Raw genomic sequence first — 22439 nt, forward strand, 5'->3', positions numbered from 1 at the left:
CACAGGAGCCCTTTAATGTAATTTTATTTTATTTTATGTCCTTGCTCGCATGGACAGGAAAATCTGCAAAATCCAGTGACTAGCATAAGATGACATGTCTTTGATGTGAGTGGGATGAAGATAATGTTAGGGCTCTGTGAGGATATAGAGAGGGGAGCTGTGGAAGTGAAAATGAAGGGCGGGGGCAAGGCTAGGCCCACTTCTGGAAAAGGGGAAAGCAGTGGGTGGGTTCCCATCACAAGTTCACCATCAGCCAGTCCAGCAGCTGCAGCCGTGTAACGTTTCCCACCGCCTCATCCAGCTGTCGCTCTTTCTCGTAGCGCAGCACTGACTGCAGAACCTCCCCTACGCTGCGTCCTTTGTCCACAGCGGCAGCTGAAAGTTGAAGTAGCTGTGGAAAGGAAAGAAAACAGTAGTGGAGGGCAGAACATCCCAGAAAAGGCCAGAAAGGTTCTGCCAAGGCTAGAACAAAGAGGTCAGGTAGACTTGGAGAAATGTCAGCAGAAGGGATTCAAAGTAGATGTTGAGACTTCCTTAATTGTAAAGTTTACTGAACTGTTGTCAGAAGAAAGTTGGTTATATCACCTTCAATTTAAAAAGCTATTAACATCCATCTGTTCATTATATGGAAAAGCTAATTTCCTTCTAGACTAAAACCTTCCTGCTTCCAGTGGCTGTTTGGTCAATGGTATCCTTGCTTTCTAAGAATTCCAGTGTTTTTAAGTTTACGTAATATCATTAAGCAGTCCCCATCATTGTCCCAAGACCAACAAGGGCAAGAGAGAAATATGTCAAAGGACAATGTGGATGCTGTCCCATGCCCCACAGACGAGAGACCCTTCAAGTGTTAGAGAAGGAATGCAGTTCAAAAATCCATTCAACCTTCACTTGTCATAATCAGATTGTTTAAAACATCTTCATGAAGATGTTTCCCAGAGAGGTGAAGAGACTTGTCAGTGCTAGAAATTAGCAAGGGCAAAATTCATACCCAAGTCTCTGAATCAATGTTTAGTTTTCTTTCCAAGTATAAAATGAGAAAAAATATCCAAAGCAACTGTTCTAATATGAACATAGTAGATTGCCATTCATCTGGAATCATAGCAGCAACAAACTAATGTAACCTAATTTTTATTTTGTACATTATGCACCTGACTCTATGATGAAAAGTCAAAGAGCAAGGAAGCAGGCCAATATCAGGAGCTCTTTCAGAAGGGAAAATTTCCATGTGAGAATTAAAGTACTTACAAATACTGTTGACACAAATGGAAACACAAAAAGTCTTGGCATAAAGAATAACCAAATGGAAATTTTAGAACTAAAACAAAAAATTCAACATGAAAACTTGTTGGATGGGCAAAATAAAGATAGAGGAAAATCAGTAAACTTGAAGATAGAACAATGGAAATTAGCCACACTGAAAAACATAGGATTGATTAAACTTCAAAAAAGATTAAGAAAATAAACAGAACTACAGGGCCTGTAGGACAATACAAAATGTTTTACATTTATGTCATGAGAATCCTAGAAGAGGAGGAAAAGTGTGGTATAGAAAAATACTTGAAGAAATAATGGGTGAAAACTTCCCTAACTTGCCACAAGACATAACAAATTTAAGAAGCTCAGTAAACCTGAATAAGATAAACTCAAAGAAATTCACTTTAAGACTTGTCATAATCAGATTGCTTAAAACAAAACAAAACAATAAAAAATCAAAAGCAGCCATAGAGAAATGCTATATTATAAGGGAACAACAATTAGAGTGACAACAGATTTATCAGAAACCATAGACACCAGAAGGATATGACATAGTAAAGCACTAAATGAAAAGAACTTTCAAACCAGAATTCTACATCCAGTACAAATATACTTCAGGAATAAGGAAAATTTCAGGGAGCGGGCATGGAGAAGTCAATGGGGGAAAAGGGAGACATATGTAATACTTTCAACTATAAAGAATTTAAAAAATTTTCAGATTAAAGAAAACTGAGAGAATTCATTGTCAGATAATATGTTCTAGTTCTTAAGACAAAAGGATAGTAATATTAGAAGGAAACTGGGAACAGTGAGAATAAATGAAGAACAACAAATAGTAAAAATTTCAGTTTTATAAAATACTTTTATGGTTGAAAGTAAATATAACATTGTATGAAATTTTTTTAAATCTACATGAAGTAAATACATGAAATAACTAAATATAGAGGAAAGTGTAAAGGGGCCTAAATGGTAAGATGTCTACATTCAGTTAAAGTGGTAACTATCTTACATAGACTGAAAAGTTAGGTATATTCTAATTCCTAGGGGGAAAAAACACTACAAAAACTACACAAAGAGATATAGTAAAAAGAAATTAAAATGGAATACTAAAAAATGTTTAAATAATTCAAAAGAAGGAAAATAGAAAGGAAAAATAGAACTAATATTAAAATAGTAGACCTTACTCCAAACATATCAATGATTAGAAAAATGTAAATGGTCTAAACACATAAATTGTCAGAATAAAAAATATATATGACCCACCCGGCAGTGTGGCTCAGTGGTTGAGCTTGACCTATGAACCAGGAGGTCACGGCTCGATTCTCATCTGGGCACATGCCTGGGCTGTGGGCTCGATCCCCAGTGTGGGGCATGCAGGAAGCAGCCAGTCAATGATTCTCTTTCATCATTGATGTTTCTATCTCTCCCTCTCCCTTCCTCTCTGAAATCAATATATACATACATACATACATATATATATGTATGACCCAACTATATGCTACCTACAAAAAACTCACTTTGAATGGTTAAATGATATAGGTAAGTTAAAAGTAAAATTACAGAAAAAGATGTACCACAAAAACACCTATTTAAAAAAAAAAAGCTTGAATCTCAACATTTATGGTCAATTAATTTTTATGAAGGGAAAAATAATTCAAAAGGTCCAGATATCCATTTATCTTTTCAACAAATCGTCTTGAGAAAACTGCATATCCACAGGCAAAACAATGAATCAGACCCCTACTTCACATCATACACAAAATGAACTCAAAATAGATCACATACCTAAAAGTTGAAATTATCAAATATTTTGAAGTTAAAAAAAGAAGAAAATCTTCATAACCTTGGGTTGTGTCAATGTTTCTTAATCTGGCAATACTGACTCTATGGGCCAGATTATTCTTTGTTGTGGGGTTGTCCTCTGCGTTGTGGAATGCTTAGCAGCATCCTTGGCCTCTACCCAGTACACTCTAGTAGCAATCCTGCTGCTAGTTCTGACAACAGTATATAGCTCCAGACATTCCCAAATGTCCCTTGGGGGCAAAACCGCCTCCTCCAGTGGAGAACCAACCCACTGGGTTATGCAAAGATTAGCTACATCATCAAAACACAAGCAATAAAAAGCAAAAAGTGATAAATTAGATTTTACCATTAAAACTTTTGCTTTTCAAAAGACTCCATTAAGTAAAATAAAAAAAAAAACATACTGAGAAAATATTTGCAGATCATATATTTGATAAATAACCTGCATCCAGAATATATAAAGAATTCTTGTAACTTTATAACAAGATGAAAACAACCCAGTCAAAATATGGACAAAAGATTTGCATAAACAGTTCAACAAAGAACATATATGAAGAGCTAATTAGCACATAAAAAGATGCTCAAATTAAATCCACTATATATACCACCATAATAGCTATAATATATAGTGTTGATGCGGATGTGGAGAAACTAAATTGTTGGTGGAAATATAAAATGGTACAACCATTTCGAAAAACAGTTTGGCAGTTTTTAAAGACATACTTACCATAAAGTGCAGCAATTCAACTCCTTGTTGCCCAAGAGAAAAGAAAATGTATATACACAAAAAACTTGTATATGAATGTTCATATTAACATTAATCACGGTAGCAAAAAAGTGGAAGCAATTCAAATGTGCCTTAATTGGTAAATGAATAAAAAAAATGTTGTTTATCCATATAATGAAACACTATTCAGGAATACAAAGGAATGAACTACTGTTATATACAACAACATGGATAAACCTCAAAAACAAAATGCTAAGTGTGAATAGCCAGATGTAAAAGACTATATATTTATAGCTTCATTGTTTAAAATTTTGGAAAGGTAAATCTATGATAGAAATCCAGTTAATGGTTACCTGAGGCTGGGGGTACAAATTGAGAAAAATAGCCTAGAAAATTCTGAGATAGAGAAATAAGGAGTCTAGTCCTATCAGATATTTTTAAAATTATAGAATGGCAGTAATTAAAATGGTGTGCTAATTTAAATAGTATTAAAATAGTAAATAGTTAAATAATTCAGTGAAACAGAAAAGAAAGTTCAGAAAAAGAACCAAAGGTAGGTATCCATCTGAAAAAAAATAAGAGATTGCATTCCTACCTCATATTTTATATAAAAATAAAAATCGATCAAAGTCTTAAAATTTTTAAAAAATACTGCGCATTGGAAGAAAACATGGGAAAGTATTGTTAATATCTTGGCGTAAAGAATGTCTTCCAAAATATGACATAAAATCCAGGAAAAATAAAATAAAAAAGTGTCTTAGATTTGACTATGTAAACATTTAAAAAATTCTATATGGCATAAACAAAACACCAAAAGACAAATGATTAAAAACTGTATTTAATATCACAAAGGCTAATTTCCTTATACATAAAACTCCTACAGATCAACAAGAAAAGGACCAACAACCCAATAGAAAAATGGGCTGAAGGTATAAACAAACAATTCATCCACGAAAAAGGGAATTCAAATGGCTCTTAAACATTAAAAAGATATTCACCCTCATTCCTAATAAGCCAAGTACAAAGGAAGGCAACACTTGGCAAAGACCAAAAGTTTGTCACTCACTGTTGATTGAAATATGGAAAACATGCATTTTTATATTGTTTTAGTAGATATGCAAATTTGGTGCAAGCTCTATGGAAGGCAATTTGAAAATATATATCAAATATACAAACATAAAAAATATATATACAAACAGACATTTATGGTGATCTTGAATCCTTTTCTAAGTATTTAGCATATACAGATACATTTGAATTCTGTGCACATGGCATTGCATATAGTAGCAAGATACTGGCAACTGAAATGTCCATACATGGGAAAGTGGTTAAATACAGCACCTTCATACAATGAAGTAATATGCAGCTATTAAAAAGAATGCAGCAGCTCTATATGTTGCAGAACAGGATATACATGGTGTCCCCCCAAAAATGTATATATACTTTGAATAATTATTCATTTCAATGGGTCCTATCAGATATTTATTAATTTCAATTAATTTCAAATCTGAAAAGAAAGAAACAACAACTGAGCTATCAGCTGTAAAGTGTGTATACATTTTTTAGGACACCTATATATATATCTTATTATCATTTGAGACTTAAAATGAGATGCATACATATAAGTACTTACTTGTGTATGCACATGTATTTCTAAAAGGATAAGCAAGAAATTGATCACAATAGTTTTCTCCAGAGAGAGCAACAAGATGGGAGATAAGAATGAGAAGAAAAAAAAAAACCTTAGTTTTCACTGTACATCCTTTTGTGCCTTTGGATTTTGAACTATGCACACATTACCTATTTAAAAAATGGATACAAATTTATTTAAAGGAAGTGGGCTCATGGACATCCCAGTGTTACTGGGTTCAAGTCAGCATGAGAATATTTGTATACATTAATTAAATCTCTTTCCCCCCAAAATTTCAAATCTATCTTTTGGGAAGTTTCTTTGATGTATACTTCATCCAACTGTTCTTAAAATTATACTGATATTCAACGAAAATTGCCTCATTAGTTGAAGTTTGGATGTCCTTTCCATTTTTTCCTTTAATAAAATAGATGACCGTCTTTATCTTTACAAATGGGAAAAGCTGTTTGGGTATTGTGTGCTTGTGTGTGTGTACAGGGGAAGGACTACAAGGCTATTGTGCCCATTTTAGATAAGTATGTTACAGACATTCTAATTCAAAATAATCTAAAACCAGAATGTATTTTATATACAATGGGTTGAATTAAGAGATGGCAATGGAACAAAAGCCTGTTTCACACATTGTACATATGAGAGCTATGCTTCTTTTTATATTTTTCATCAGTCTATAGCTTTTTTGGATATAGCCCCCCTCTATAAATTGCTGTTTTACAGACTTGTAAAATTGTAGCGACAGAGACACTTTACATTTTGCTAAGAACTCTTAGGAATATTTGTAGGATTGGAAAACTCGAATGTACACACAAATCACCTGGTGATTTTGCTAAATTGCTAAAATGAAGATTCTGATTCAGTAGGGCAGAAGTGGAGCCTGAGATTTTAAACTTCTAACAAGCTCCCAGCTGATACCAATGTTGTTGGTTCAAATAGGCCACATTTTGAGTAGCCTTCTCCAGACCAGGTATTTTCTTGTTTAGGTTTAGTGTACTGTAGCCTAATCTGGATGCTATCAAATCCTGTGTCTTCTCAGTCATCAGATAAACCAAGTAACCCAGTTGCAAGGGTTTCTGCCACTTATTAAACAGACAAAGCCTATTCCTCCACATCCTCTGGTTTTTATGAGCACGAATTATTTTAATAAATAATCCCAGCCTCTTTTGCCACCCCTTACTATTTAATTGTTAACCACCATTGTTCCACTTTTATCAATTGAGACACAAGAATCAAAAGCCCTAAAGTGGTGTGTGTGTCTGGTGAGGATAGTCTCTATTTCTTAATTCCTCTACAATAGCATGAGGCGGCAACTTGCGTAAGTGTTCATGCCTTCCAGACTCAAAATCTCCCTTCAGTGAGCAGTTCCAAGGCCTTATCTTTATCAGTAATAACAATGATAAGTTGATTTCCCATTTGCCTTATTCTTTTTATATATATAGTTTTATTGATTTTAGAGAGAGGAAGGGAGAGGGAGAAATAGAAACATTGATGAAAGAGAAACTCAAATTGGCTGCCTCCTACAGGCCCCCATTGGGCATTGAGCTTGCAACTTGGGCATGTGCCCTGACCAGGAATTAAACTGTGAACTCCTGGTTCATAGGTCAATGCTCAACCACTGAAACATGCCGGCCGGACCCATTTGCCTTATTCTTTAGTCTTATTTTTCCAACTGATTCAGAACTTAGGGCAAGGAGAAGAGGGATGCTATTTATCAAATCCCTTTAAATCCCCAATATCTCCTAGACAACCAGCTAAAAGAATAATGAAAGTTTTGAAAAGCTCATCAATCTAGATCCTTCATGCCACCTGCTCTCTCCGCCCCGCCCCCTCCCGCCTTAACACATCCCTAGAGTGCTTCCCAGCAGTCCCTTCTCATTCGTTGGGCAATGCTGTCCTATCCAAAATTCAGCCTGAAGCTCTGACCTTAATTTGAGTCTTTTACCAAGTATCTTGGAGTTCCTCATCTATGCAATTCCACCAATATATGCAGAAAAAAGAATCAGGTTTGATTTATCACATACCTCCTTCTTCCCCCTTTAAAGTGACTCTTATTGAGCAAAATATAATTTTATTTTACCCATTATTTCTGCCAAGAGGCATGATCTTCAAATTCTTACTGTCCCCATTCTTCTTGTGCCTATCTTCCCATTTAGAAAGAAAACAACTTAAACCCCCAACGAACCATTAATAAATATTTCCAAATTCCTCTGACTCTTCTTCCTTACCTTCTCTTGGATTCCTTCATCATCACCAGCAAAGTACAAAATAGGGACATTGAGTTCAGAGGCAGCTACCCATTGAAGTACGGCTTGGAGTTGCTTGTTCTGAACTGTATCAATTAGGTTCTGATTGCTGACAACCACTTTGGTTGATGCACACCCTTCAGGGAGCTGTCCCGATACACCTCTCAATTCATTATGGATAGCTTGATAGGCATTCTGCAAGACAGCCTCTGCTGTCCCTGTGCCCTTGACTGGTAAGCACTCATAGAAACTATCTGGGAAGGTTGAAGCTGGCCTGCTGGCATCCCCAGATTTATCATCTCCCAGCTCTGCCAAGGGAGAGTCACAGGACTTAGCAATAATGACACACAACTTCATCACTGAGTCCATCAGATGTTCTATCATCTGCCCATTCATGTGGCTCGTGACCATCTTGGCCAGCCCAGCAAGAGTACCACCAGACTCATCACCTTCACACACTTTGATGGGACAAGGGGGTACAGGTCTTTCACATAGGTCTTCCTTTATTGGTTGTTCTGGCACCTTGGGTTCAGAGTCATTCTTGAAAATGGTCTCACCAAGTAAATTCCTGATAAAGTTGAAGAAAACACTCATTAGATCCTTCTTCTCTGTTTCTTCTTGGTTACCTTCCATATGTGAAGACTTAAGGTTGGTCTCAGCAGAAACTACAGGGGCCTTGTTGGTAGGAAAGTTGGTTCTACCAGCAGCTTCAAGGAAGCTCTGTGCATCCATGCTTCCTCCCTGGGCCAGGTGGTATTGAATCAGAAGTAATGCAGATACAAGCAGGTCCTTGGCCCAGGAGTCTGAATCACACATAAAATTCTCAGGGTTCTCTAGGTGATGCACAGGGGGGATGAAATTGCAAGTATCCAGAGGATATTCCAGCGGAAAGTCTGGGGGAGGGTCATACTGGTTGCTGGGAGTTGTTGGACACTGAAAATCTGGAGATTTTCCTTCTTTATTCTGACTTTTATGCCATAAACTCAGGCCCTCTTTGATAATGTGTTCACCCAAAGTTTCAACACAAGTCTTCTCTGGTTTGCATGGAGGAGAGTACATTCTTTCCTTCAATTTACCTTCAGATTTCATTGTTGCAAAATTTACCTTTTGGTTTTTAGGACCACCCATTCCTTTCATGGAGACCACGGAATAACTCTCAGACTTGTCCTTGGTTTTCCTGATATTCTCAGGAGGTTTCTTGGCAAACATCACACTGTATAGCTTCCACAGCATAGCATCCATAATATCTGAGGCCTTTTGGCTTCCATGAAAGAAGAGACTTCTTTTCACAGCCGAGACAAAGTCTGTATCAGTCATGAGGGTCCCTGTGACATTGTGGAGGTTCTTCATGAGGGAGTCAATGAGATCTGAGACTACCTCTTTTGCATGCCCAAGTAGTACCTTCTTCAGCAGGATGGTGGCAATGGTTGTGTCCTTCACTTGGATTTTCAGAGTCTTCATTATGGAGACCATCATATCAGACACCACACTGTTAGCATAGGTCATGATCTTTTGACTAACAGAAGTTGTAAAATCATCAGGCCTTTCTTGCCCTTTGAACAGCTTTCTCTCCCCAGGTAAGGACCTTGCGCCCTCTTTGGAATCACCTGCATTATGAGATTCAAACACTTCTTTATAGAAGAAAGACTTCTTAGAACTAGGCTTGCCATCTGGACCCTTGCATTCATTGATCTTCAGGGAGGTCTTATATCTCAAATTTGAGGGACTCTGCAATGATTCTAAGACTCTGTCACCAGAGCCAGGAACCTTATCTGAGGTAGTATTCTTGGAATATTCAGAGACAGTCTCATTCACCAGCTCTGATGCCACCTTACTCAGGCTTTTGCTAGGGGGGGGTTCATCCCCCATGTACACTGACTGATGGACACATTTGTTCTCAGAGCCATCGATCTTTTCATTGATCTCCTTGCGGGCCATGGCTATGACTAAATTTGTGAGGCGGTTAGCATAGAAGGAAACTTCATCCACTGTACTCCCATTATCATCTTGGGCACCGGAACCTGGGAGAGGGTTTTCTTTGTGAGTCATCTCAAAATGAAATCTCCCTGCATTGTCCTTGTTGGTGTTATTGTAGTAGTCCACAGAGAAACCCTTCTGTGGGTCTTCTGAGTTGGTCATTTCCCCATCAGGTGATGATTCTCCAGGCTTGAACCTAACACTTTGGAACCCTGCTGTAGTTTTTTCCAGGTCTTTGCGGAGCCAGCTGAGCACTCTGACAGGATCAGTTGAGGCTTCCTTAAAAACAGACAAGTATTCATCCGACTACAACAAAGTAAACATAGGGGATATTCAGGACAACTCAAAGAGCAGTTACAAAAATGGTCACTTTGCTCAAGCCTGAACTCCTCGTCATCACAATAAAAGTAACCAATGTTTATTAAGTGCTTACTATTTATCAGGCACTGTTCCAACTATTTTGACTATTATCTCATTTAATATTACTCTCATAGTAAACTTAAATGTTAGCTCTCTTATTATTCATAGTTTACAGAGGAGGAAATTGAAGAACTGAGAGATTTAGCTACTCACCTGAGGTTATACAGCTAATCATTGATGGAACAAGAATTCCCACGCTGGCAGTCTGACTCCAGAGCCCATGCTCTCAGCCATTGCACTATATTGCATCTAACAACATGTATCCTTAAGATCTGACAGTTATCACATTCACAGCTGAATTAGCATTTGAACTAAATAAGATTTTTCTTGTATTAATGTTAATCGCTATTTCCTATGGTTAATCTGTTTTTATTTAGGTCTCTTATTACAACATATAGTTTTCAAAAAATTATAAAATTCAAGGATAATTGTGCATAGTTAATCACTTTGCCAGGCTACACAAGCACAATCTGGATATGCTAAATGACTTCCAAAGGACTATTTAATATCACTTTAAGTTAAAAATCTGATTTATAATTGAGGAGTTAATACCTGTGGACAATTTCTTAGTTTTAAGGGAATACAGATTCTTTGGTGGACACTAGCTGTGATAAGCACATGCACATACTTATATGTTTATACTTTGTAATCTATAATCTTCATTTGAACACAAGTTAAAATAAGAATGTATATAAAATTACCCTATTCACTATCAAATGTAAAGGATCATTGTAATTATTGGAGTTATAGCTCCTGGAATAACAAGTATTGCCCATCTTTAAAGATTAATTTGGTACTTTAATTACCAAGTGTCATATAGTTACTAACTACTATTTGTTAAATACTATGTTTGCCAAGCATTGTGCTAAGTGCTTTACACACATTATTTAATTTAATCCTCATACACAGCCTGTAAGGTAGATATCACTCATCCAATTTCACAGGTAGGAAAACTGAGGCATAGAAAAGTCAAATAAATTCACTAGCATCTCACAGCTACTACGTGATGAGGGTTAGTATTCAGATCCAGTTCCTACTCTAAAATTGGTGCTCTACCCGCAGCTGTATTTTGATGACTTGGAAAGAAGAGGAAAGCAGTTGTACAGTCCTCTGCAGGGCTGGTTTAAGCTGCCTGTTGGCCACAGTGCTTGGTTCAAAGTCTTCCTAGTTGATTATCCTTATATGGGCACTGTAGGGAAATTTTGTGCTTCAGTGGAAAACTATGCATAATTTATAGCATATCCTTCCACATTTTCTGATTCTAATTCTCTTAGAGCTATTTTACAATTCTGTAAAGTGTAGACAACTGATAGCAATGAGATATAATTGTTGTTTATACACACAATAATTTTGGCCAGGGAAGGATACATTGTAGAAAAGGTGCTTCCATTTGCACATTCACTTCAATATTCCTAATCTATAAATACGTCTTTTTTTCTTAGATGGTACTTTGAACCACACCAGTTCTTTGTTAATAAGTTAAATAAAATATCTAACATGAGTTTATTTTTATATATTTCTGAGAGTCATTACTTCACCTTTCTCTGAAAATGACCTTTTAACAGTTTTGGAAACCTTTGCCAAGATGTCTGACATGCTCACCTAACAGACATAAATGTCATCATGAGAGTAATGTACCAGGTGCTTCCCGACCCTCAGAGATAAATGCCAAGTGGAAATGGAACTATGCAGGTATTCTGTTTTTCTAGTTTTAATTTTCTTCTCCACTAATTTTGCTTTTGATTTTCACTTTGGTTAAATAGTAGCAGTAATGATTAAGAAATTGGTTTTATTGTCTCGCTACTTGGTGATTCTTTAATGAATTATGGTTTATAGAGCTCTATTCTCTGTTGGGTAAGACACAACAGAAAATCTGTTTTGCTAGCATTATTGCCTGTCTTAAAATCAATAATTTTGTGCCATTTGGAAGGAGAGGAGCCCTTTGATTTCTGGACAGGTAAGTTTTGTGTTTCTGTTTTTACTTTTGACATATGGCTTAAAGTTTATTATTCTTAATTGAGATATAATTGACATATAAATTAGAATAGTTTCAGGTGTTCGACATAATGATTCAATATTTATATATATTGCAAAATGATCACTAATAAATCTAGTAACATCTATCACCACACATAGTTCAAATTATTTTTTCTTATGATGAGAAATTTTAAGATCTACTCTGTTAGTGAGCTTCAAATATACAATGCAATATTATTAATTATAGTCACCATGCTGTACATTCTATCCCAGGACTTACTTATTTTATAATTGGAAATTTGTATCTTTTTACCACCTTCACCCATTTTGTACCCCCAACCCCACCCCTCGCAACCATGATCTGGTTTTGTATCTATAAGTTCTTTCTTTTTTTCTTTAGATTCTACATATAAGATCATATGGTATTTGTCTTTCCCTCTCCGAGGTATTTCTCTTAGCATAATGCCCTCAAAGTTCATCCATACTGTTGCAAATGGCAAAATTTCCTTCTTTTTTATGGGTGAATAATATCCCATTTTATCACATTTTCTTTATCCATTCATCCACTGATGGACACTTAGGCTGCTTCCATGTTTTGTCTACTGTAAATAATGCTGCAAAAAACATAGGGATGCAGATATCTCTTCCAGATAGTGGTTTTGTTTTCTTCAGATATATACTCACACATGGAATTGCTGTTCATATGGTAATTGTTATTTTAAATATTTTTTCATGATTGATTAAATGAGATTAAATAAGATAATATGCACAAAATAACTTGTACACTTAATGTGGTGTCTATAAACTAGCTAATACCACTTAAACATTTCAAATAAAAATTAGACCTCAAAAGAGTTAAGAGAAGAGAGAAGCCAATAAACTTGATCTTTAGGGCAATGCAGTAAGACACAGTTAACTAGCTATAGAAGCACTAGGGGATGAAACCTGACTTTTTGCATGTATGGGAAAGTAGTACTCTGGGTAGAAAGAGAAGTTCTGAAAGACAGTATGGCTAGGGATGTGTTTTATGATTCATTCCTGTCAGACCAGGTGGGAAGTGTGGGGAAACTACTGAGCTCCTGTAACAAATCTCTTAAAAATTATTTTTCATAACCAAAGGTCAATAACAGGTAGGAACTTCCTAATGGACAGAATTTAGCTTTACAATGAGGATTTAGGGGGGGAAAGCTGCCCTTATGCATGCCTGAGAAAGTGACAGAGAAAAGGTGGTGGAGTTAGAGCAAAGACAGCACTCAAGAGATGGAAAATCAGGTTTCAAAGTAGATGCTAACCACCAAGAGGACCAACCTGATGGCCTGCTACTGCCGAGGTGATTTAGGGGAGACAAATGATGTGTAACACAAACTACCTGTATAATGCAACATGTATATCATGTCGGTGTACAACACACTATAGACACTGTAAAACATACAAAGGTGAAAGAAATATGCAATCTATTGTAGAGACAAAACATGAACATAAATATTATTAAATACTATGTGATCAGTGCTATAAAATAATTAAAAGAGATATATTTAATATGAGAAGAGGGACAGATAATTTTGGCTGGGTAACTAAAAATGAAGTGACATTTGAGATGAACTTTTAAGCATTTTGATAGTCAGATACTTAGGCTGGCAACAAAATGACAGGCAAAATCTATTATTTGGGGTAATGCTAGTTTTAAATCAACTCAGTGGTGTGACAAAAAAGAGTCTTGGTCACTTTGCTTAGAGAGGGCATTCAAAGAGCAACTGTCTTTGTAGTGACTTGGGGACCCAGGTTCTGCTTTTCATGGTTTCACCCTCTCTTTGGCCTCAGAACCTTTTATTTAAGTCTGTGTATGAGGAACGACAGAGACAGTAAAGGTCTGGATAGGAGGCTTTTGTGGTTCAGACTTAGAAGTGACAAATATCACTTCTACCGTGATCCATTTGTCATTGTCTTTTGAAAGTTTGATTATAATGTGTTTCAATGCAGGTCTCTTCGAGTTCATCTTGAAGTTCATTGAATTGCATGGATGTTTAGTTTCATGTTTCATCAGATTTGGGAAGTTTCCAGCTATTATTTCTTCAAATATTCTCTCTGCCCCTTTCTCTTTCTTTTCTCCTACTGGGACTCCCACAGTGTATATGCTTGTTTGCTTGATGGTATCCCACAGGACCCTTTGGCTCTGTTCACTTGTCTTCAATATTTTCCCTTTCTGTTCCTTAGACTTAATACTTTCCACTTACCTATCTTAAAGTTTGTCGATTCTTTCTTATGCCTGCTCAAATCTGCCTTTAAATCTACTAGTGAATTTTGCATTTCCATTATTATGCTTTTCACCTCCAGAATTTCTTTTAGGTTATCTGTAGGTTTTGTCTCTTTATTGATACTTCTTGTTTGTTCAGATACTGTTTTCTTGACTTTCTTCAAATCTTTTCTTTAGTTCTTTGAGTATCTTTAAGACAGTTGGTTATAGTGTTGTCTAGTAGATCTAATATCAGGGCTTTTTCAGAGACAGAGCCTGTTGATTTTTTTTTCTTTGAATGGACCATACTTTCCTGTTTCTTTGTATGTCTTGTGATATTTTGTTGAAAACTGGACACATGAATCTAATGGCTGGCTGATGCTATAAGCTGTCTATTAGGTTTGTATCACTGTGTTTGTCATTCATAAAAGCATTAAGTATAAGTAGTAATGTTTTCCTATCTCCACATTGTATTAATAAGTTAGATTATGAAGGCTATTAAATTAAAAGACCTCTATTCTGATTGGATAAAGTATTATTATAGACCCTGACTCAGAAATATTTTAGAAACCTAAGTTTACATAAATTGGGTAAATCTTTACAAGTTAGATAAGTTAGGTACGTCTAACTTAGGCAAGCAAGATTAGTTTAATAATTTTAGTAGAATAAAAATAGTTATGTCTTTTCTGATTTATCAGTGTTAAGAATAATACTAGTGTTCATTTTTATTTCACTTTGATATGATCTTCATATCATATCTTTGATATGATTTGTACATTACACAGATCCAATAAGCTAGTATTACTTCTACTTAATGTTTAAGATGATGAAAAATATAAATTTGTATTTAATCCAGTTGAATAATTATTCTGACAAACTTTATTTCAATTTATGTTTTATAATATGTCAACTTGATTATAAATTTCCAACTTTTTTTTTACATTTTTATTGATTTCATAGAGGAAGGGAGAGGGAGAGAGAGGTAGGTAGACTCATCAATGATGAGAGAGAATCATTGATTGGCTGCCTCCTGTACACCCCCTACTAGGGATTGACCCTGCTACCTGGGCATGTGCCCTTGACTGGAATCAAACCCGGGACCCTTCAGTCCATAGGCCCATGCTCTATCCACTGAGCCAAACCGGCCAGGGCATTTCCAACATTTTTATGTAACTTAAAACACTGGACTGGTATTAAATTGAGTTAATTAATGGATATTCATGGGTTACTTAGATTATACCTAAGTAAAATAGAAAAGGAAATATTGATAACAAAGCATAGCTTATATGATTTTGCTTCTTGTTTTTTATTGCTATAGAAAGTATATGACTTTGGATCTGTTAATGAATGTGTTCATTTTTGCCATATAGGTTGTAGAAGGAATGTGCATGGTTGTAAAAATTGTCTTATGTATCATGAGCTCTACTAGTCTGTACATTAGCTGGTGTGTAATAGTTCACAATTATATACCTCTCCCTCCATAGTTTTCCTTTTGAAATAGAAAGAAAGAAAATACTTAGAAAAAAGTTATAATTAATAGAAATGGTTGAGATTATATTTAGGAACATAATGTCAAAGAAATCCAATGGCATACATGCTTGTTCTTCTAGGAACTGCAGGTAAAACCTGGTAGGGTTTCTTAGTCTTGAATTTCTAGTCACAGAATAGCAAATAATAAAGGCCTATACAAGTCCAATCTAAGATTCCTTATGAAAACTTCCAGCAAAGCAAACTATCTGGTTGCTGTACCTATGTAAATAATCAGGCCAATTCTGATGAGACAATCCTGATTTTGTGATCAAAGTTACTTTGAGAATTTTTATTAAAATGAAGGCAACTGTAGGGAAAAAAAAACTTGTACTTCAATATAAAACTATGTATTATCCCTAGTCCATAGTCTATAGACTAAGCATTGTTTACATCTTTCTACATAATCTGTTTTTGATTCTATGGAAGCTATTTTACATGTCTGCAAACTGTAGATAATGATAGCAACGCAAAATAATTATGTAGTCTATAGACATGTAAATTCTGCCCAGTGGAAGTTCAGCTGACTTCCCTTTCCCACTTGGAAGAAGCCAGTTTTACCTCTATTTGTGCATTTATTTCAATATTCCTGACCTATAAATGTATATATATATTTTGTTCTTCTTGAAGTGGTTATAACACTTCATCAATTTTTTCATTAAAGAGTTAAATAAAATCTTTAACATGCATTCATTTTCATATCTGATTGGGAATCTTGATTTCACCCTTTTTTGAAAATTATCCCTTAATAGTGACTACTTATCTACAGATAGGCACACTATCTGCAAATAGGCGTGTTTCCATAATTGAGCTAACATGTAAAGGTAAGTCTGGCTAATGCAGATGTGGGATTTATTCTTTTATCCTTTTCAGTTCTTTCACAGAACATTAAAAAAATAGCAACAAACCTACAGCATAGCATAGAACTTCATGATAGAGTATAGAACTGTGTTAGCATGCTGTGTTTTTAGGTTTTGTTTGTTTGTTTGTGAGAGAGAAAGACAGGGGAAGGGAGAGAAATATCAATTGGCCACGCCCCGACTGGAGATTGAACCAGCAACCTAGATATATGCCCTGACTGGAACTTACAATCTTTTGGTGCCTGGGAGGACTCTCCAACCAACTCAGCTACGCTAGCCACGGCTTACTGTGTTTATAGGTTTTTATTATCTATGTTTTTTAAACCTAAAATGTGTGTACCCTATGTCCATTATTCCACTTGAACTGGTTATAACACTTCATCAATGTCCTCATTAAAGAGTTAAATAAAGAGTTAAATAAATAGAAGAATTTTGCAAAAGTCCTTGATGAAGCTGTAGTGACGGACTGAAAGGCCAATCACAGTTCTTTTTCTATCAATGCAATGTACAACTAAATACCCATCTCTTTTAGGGGAGGTGGATATCAAATTATTTCTGAATCAAAGCTAGGGAAAAATTTCATGTCTTCACAAAGAATATGAAAAGGGTCAAGGGGTTTAATTTTCTCTCCTTGGCATCTTTTGCTTTAAGAGCTTAGTTTTATTTTTTCAAAACTCACCTGAGGACATGTTTTTATAGATTTTAGAACGAAAGGAAGGGGGAGAGAAAGAGAGACAGAGAGAAACAACATTCAGTTGCCTCCCATATGCGCCTCGACCGGGATAGAACCCACAGTCTAGATATGTGCCCTGACTGGGAATCAAACCCACAACTTTTTAGGGTATGGAACAATACTCCAATCAACTGAGCCACTAGGCCAGGGCAGGAGCTTATTTTTAAGTCAACATACTATAAACTTCCATTCTATTCTTCTTCATCTCTAGCTCAGTTAAACATATTTTATAAAGGTTTCCCTGGCTACCTCACACTTCGAAATTATCTGTTCTTTAAACAGCTATAGCAATTACTATCCAGAAAATCCATTTGGCAAATTATCATAGATTTCTTATCATTAGTATCTGCCAGTTATTTAGAGCTTTTAAATTATATTTATATTTTCACATTTATTTTTTATTTTCCCAAATTAATGATGTCTATGAAAACTGAAATAGTTTTGTTCTTTTTTGCATTCCCCAGAATGCTTCTCAGTGAAAAATGAAGAAATTTCTGTTAATTTGTTTAATATTAAAACTCATCTGTTTTATTTTTCTAAATGAAAGGACAGAGGTAAATAAAAGATCTGGTAGAAGCAGATTTGGTTGGCACTTACTCTATAATAAATATCATCTATATGTGTTAATGTCTTTTATAGATATGTAAATGTTTTATCTCTTAGGCAGGCTGTGTGATCCCAAGACAATCACACTTTCTCCAAAGAGATCTTAAGCAGCCTTGATTGAGAAAGAGGAGTCTTTGTGAATTTTTCCGGGTCTTCCTTGTTCACTCTCTCAGCCTAGGGATAGCTGCTTTTTGCATTTGCTACTGCTAGAACTCTAGAGTCCTCTTTTACAGCATTAGTAGTTAACTTGGTTAACAGTATTTTATTTAACATGAAATTACTGGTGTGGTTTCCATCTTCTGACTCGACCCTGACTTACAGTGCCTGATATTAAGTAAGTATTTAATAAATGTTTGTTGAATGATGAAGGCCGAATGACAATATTACTTAGATGAGAGTTTATAGTTCTGACAATTTTGAGGCAGCCTACATTTCAGAAAATACTTTCTATGAACAAAATTTTACAGCTGTAATGTATATTTTCATTAAATATAGCATATTTCTCCTACTAAATATCATATTATAGGAATGTTTCCCAAAAATTGTAGATGGAAATTTTTTGTTCTAAACAAGTTCATTTTTTTCCAAGAAATCAGTATTCAAAAATAAGAGGTGGATGGTGGTGGTGGAGACAATAGGGCTACTCTTAATGGCACTCCACATACCCTGAACCCAGTATGTGTTTGTAAGGAGGTTGACAACTTACCATTTTCCAGTCCTGGGGTTGGCTATCCCCAGGTGAATAGACATCAACTTTGCACACCCCATTTTGGCTTTGTAACCAGTCAACCCTCTCAGACATCTGGAAGTAGGAAAAAAAAGGGGGTATCAGAAGGGTAAGTGATATGAAAGTAGGGAGAAATAAGGTAAATAGCTGAGGTGTGGAAAACAGGAGCAATCCTTTCAGTAGTGACCTGTGCCAAGAGCTACTTCAAACTCACCTACCTCTGGATAACTTCAGCTCTCAACTGCAGGAAGATTTCTTAAACACATGTATCTCTTGTGCTAACGCCAGTGCCTGGTCTATACTAAAGGTGCTTAATACAAATTTGTTCATCAAAGAACCTAAGTGCTCATGTCCTGCTTTTGGTGTGCTTGCTTGACAGCCCTTCCACATCCTGGATTTTCAGTAAACACTCAAAATTCAACATGATAAAATAGAATTAATTTACTCTTCCCTGCCTGTTCTTGCCCCCACCAACTTTAAAAGAAGTAATACACAGTTCATTTAAAAATACATCTATTTTTATTGATTTTAGAGAAGAAGGGAGAGGGAGAGAGAGAGATAGAAACATCAGTGATGACAGAGAATCATTGATCGGCTGTCTCCTCCACACCCTACACTGGGGATTGAGCGTGAAACCCAGGCATGTGCCCTGACCGGGAATCCAACTGTGACCTCCTAATTCATAAGTTGATGTTCAACTACCGAGCCACACGGGTTGGGCACACAGTTCATTTTTAATTAATTTCTAGACCACCAGCTTAGTTTTATTAGCAGTAAGTCTAGTAGCTCTTCTTCCTCCAATTAGCGAAGAATCCTGGAGGAATTCTAACTCCCTGGTTCAGCCAAACTTCTGAATGCCAGAAGACAGATGTCATATGCACCACCTTTGTCCATGGAGGAGTAATACGTTGCAGATGTTTAATTTTCATAATCCTCCCAACACTTTTCTCTAATCCCTAACCTCTGTAATAACACCACCATTGACCTGCTTTTCTAAGTAAGCCAGAAAGCCGATACTCATTTTCTTCCACCCCAAGCCTCCCTCTAGCTATTACTATTTCTCTCTCAGCTGTCACCATTTTTCTTGAGAGAATTGCTAATCCTTGCTGTTTTTATCACCTTACCTCACAAATGAGCTTCATAACCCTTATTCCAAATACTCCTTTGGCCTTATTCTCATCCACTTTTCACGGCATCTTATTTGACAGTCCTCGGGAACATGGCTAATTACCACGATCTGCCCACTGATAATCTAAAAGCACGAGAAGCTTCTCCTTCCCCCTTTTCCATGCCAAACTTCCACCGCCAGGCTTCGACAATGAAATTTCCCTTCTTTTATTAGAAACGTTGCTTAGGTCTATATTTGTCAATAAGCAACATAGAAAAAGATGGCCAATTTTTCCACTCCAATGCCCCCAAACATCTATGTGAAACATACATATATATCGATATTTTGATTCTAACAAATATACTGCTTTAAAATTCTATAATAATTAAGTCCAGGAGCTTATCCAATTTTTCATGGTGCAATTGCATTTGTTCTTTGCTCCCACAGGAATTGTACCCGTTTTAACACCCCAATCACTGACTCAGTTCACTGAGCTAGGGAAACCCTTTCTTTTACTCTTCCTGACACTGTAATACGATTCCTTGGGTAAGCAATGAGTTCTCCACCCGGATTAGAATCATCCAGAAAACTGTTTAACCCCTTGAGTGTCGGGAAGCACTATCGCGCTCCTCTTTTCGCCAAAAGTGCCGGGAGTGCTTTATTTTAACATTATATGTTTTGTTCAATTTTTTTTCTACTAGTATTTATAATACAATCAGCAAACAATATATGGCAAAGATGAAAACAAATATAGTAAAGGTTTCCTTAAGTTTTTGAATATGTAACTTCATTTACTTGCGATTCATAATTTTTTTCCTAAACTGCTGTAAAATCAGCAAAAATGCCTTGGCAATTTTAGCATAGTTCCTAGGATATTGGTTGGCACTCAAAGGGTTAAAAAATACTGAATCTGAGGTACCATCATTCTCCCCCTCCCCCGCCCCCAGAGAATCTTATTTCAATGGGTTTAGGGTGGTAAAACTTAGGCACTGAATTTCTTAAAAGCTCCATGGGTGATTTTAACATGCATCTAGAATTGGGAGTTTCTGGGCTTGGACTTATTTGGAGAGATCCTCTCTGAGACAGACAGGCTAGCTCCAGAAAGATAATTATTTATTCTTTTCTTTAGAAATTTTCTCTAAGATTTTCTAACCTTCTTTGTTATCTTATTTTAATATTATTTATAAACCCAATAAGGAAGCTGTTAATGTCTATGAAATCAAACCCTTTATTGCCTCTTAGCAGCTCATATTAGATATAAATATTCTTATGCTTGAATCATTGCCATGAAGAAAGAAATGGGCGGTACTACTACTTGGCCAAAGGATGAGAAGACTAGGAAATGAGCTGTCCTGGACTGTTGAAATGCAAGTATCTTAGCTGCCAGTTTATTATTTCATCGAAATGAGTTACTTCTCGTAGAAAATAACAAAGCCAACAGCATTACAGAATTATTTAAGCTATATATCACAATTAAAAAGGATATAGTTTAAATACAAAAAGTAAGGAAAAGATGTGACCACTTACTCTTACTGAGGATGGGTTCTGAGATATGAAAAAAGTTCTTGATCAATGTGTTGTTGTCTTCACAATCCCTAAGTTTACCCACCCCTCCTGCCATTTAATATAAGGAATCTACAATAGAAAAACACAAAAAATGATTAATTTTACACATAACCATATTGCTTTTATTACAAAGTAATAATTTTGGCTTATTATTTTTCACATGTAGTACACAAGCAATGAGCACAAGATGACATTCAAATTTAAAATCCAGATCTTATTCTTGGAGCAGTTTGATGGTTTCCTAGTGACAAAAAGGGTTCATCTTTTTGCCAATAATTTCTGAAATGACTATTTTCTATGTTCAAATCATATATACAGGCTTATTTAACAGAAAACAAAAAGTTTTTAGCCTAATTTCAAACGTGCTCTAAAGCAGTGGTTCTTAACCTTCCTAATGCCGCGACCCTTTAATACAGTTCCTCATGTTGTGGTGACCCCTAACCATAAAATTGTTTTCGTTGCTACTTCATAACTGTAATTTTGCTACTGTTATGAATCGTAATGTAAATATCTGATATGCAGGATGTATTTTCATTGCTACAAATTGAACATAATTAAAGCATAGTGATGAATCACAAAAACAATATGTAATTATATATGTGTTTTCTGATGGTCTTAGGCGACCCCTGTGAAAGGGTCGTTCGACCCCCAAAGGGGTTGCGATCCACAGGTTGAGAACCGCTGTTCTAAAGGCAGTCAGAAGATAAGTAGCTAGAGTGGAGAATAAGTGCCCTGAATTCATAGATCTCAAAACACTTTGCAAGTATTCCTTTGAGGATTTGAGAGAAATATACACCCTCAAACTATAAAAAGGAATTAATAGTTAATGTCAAAACCAGCTTCCAGATCAATTATCTTCCATATAGTACCTCTACTAAGACATTTAAATAGAAGACATCAGGGCATTGTGCTCTCATCTTGGAATATCCACCCAGCCTCCTAAAAAGTCCCTCTAAATCCCATCTTGCTTCATAACCCAGGTCAAATCTTACCCATCCATGAAATATTTTCTAAATACCTAATTGAATGTGAT

The 22439-nt window shown here is 35.8% G+C and overlaps 1 protein-coding gene across 1 annotated transcript; it reads right to left on the bottom strand.

Annotated features, from left to right (window-relative positions):
- Positions 1-235: 235 nt before the first annotated feature.
- On the bottom strand, positions 236-21450 carry AKAP3 (A-kinase anchoring protein 3). Its single transcript, XM_070407583.1, has 4 exons — positions 21368-21450; positions 18712-18807; positions 7655-9928; positions 236-391 (listed from the first exon to the last, which is right to left on the bottom strand). The coding sequence occupies exons 2-4, from the start codon at positions 18805-18807 to the stop codon at positions 236-238; spliced, it is 2526 nt and encodes an 841-aa protein (XP_070263684.1). The 5' UTR covers positions 21368-21450.
- Between the last annotated feature and the right edge of the window lie 989 nt (positions 21451-22439).

The sequence above is a fragment of the Myotis yumanensis genome, unplaced genomic scaffold, assembly GCF_028538775.1.
Source record: "Myotis yumanensis isolate MYYU_CA2020_CCGP unplaced genomic scaffold, mMyoYum1.0.hap1 SCAF_3, whole genome shotgun sequence".
Taxonomy (NCBI): Eukaryota; Metazoa; Chordata; class Mammalia; order Chiroptera; family Vespertilionidae; genus Myotis; species Myotis yumanensis.

Excerpts from the sequence above, each read along its gene's own strand:
- AKAP3 (XM_070407583.1), bottom strand. The coding sequence starts at position 18,807 with ATGTCTGAGAGGGTTGACTGGTTACAAAGCCAAAATGGGGTGTGCAAA. Across the intron at positions 9,929-18,711 it reads AACCCCAGGACTGGAAAATG|GAAGCCTCAACTGATCCTGT; the intron begins GTAAGTTGTCAA and ends TCTGTTTTTAAG. Across the intron at positions 392-7,654 it reads ATGAAGGAATCCAAGAGAAG|CTACTTCAACTTTCAGCTGC; the intron begins GTAAGGAAGAAG and ends TCCTTTCCACAG.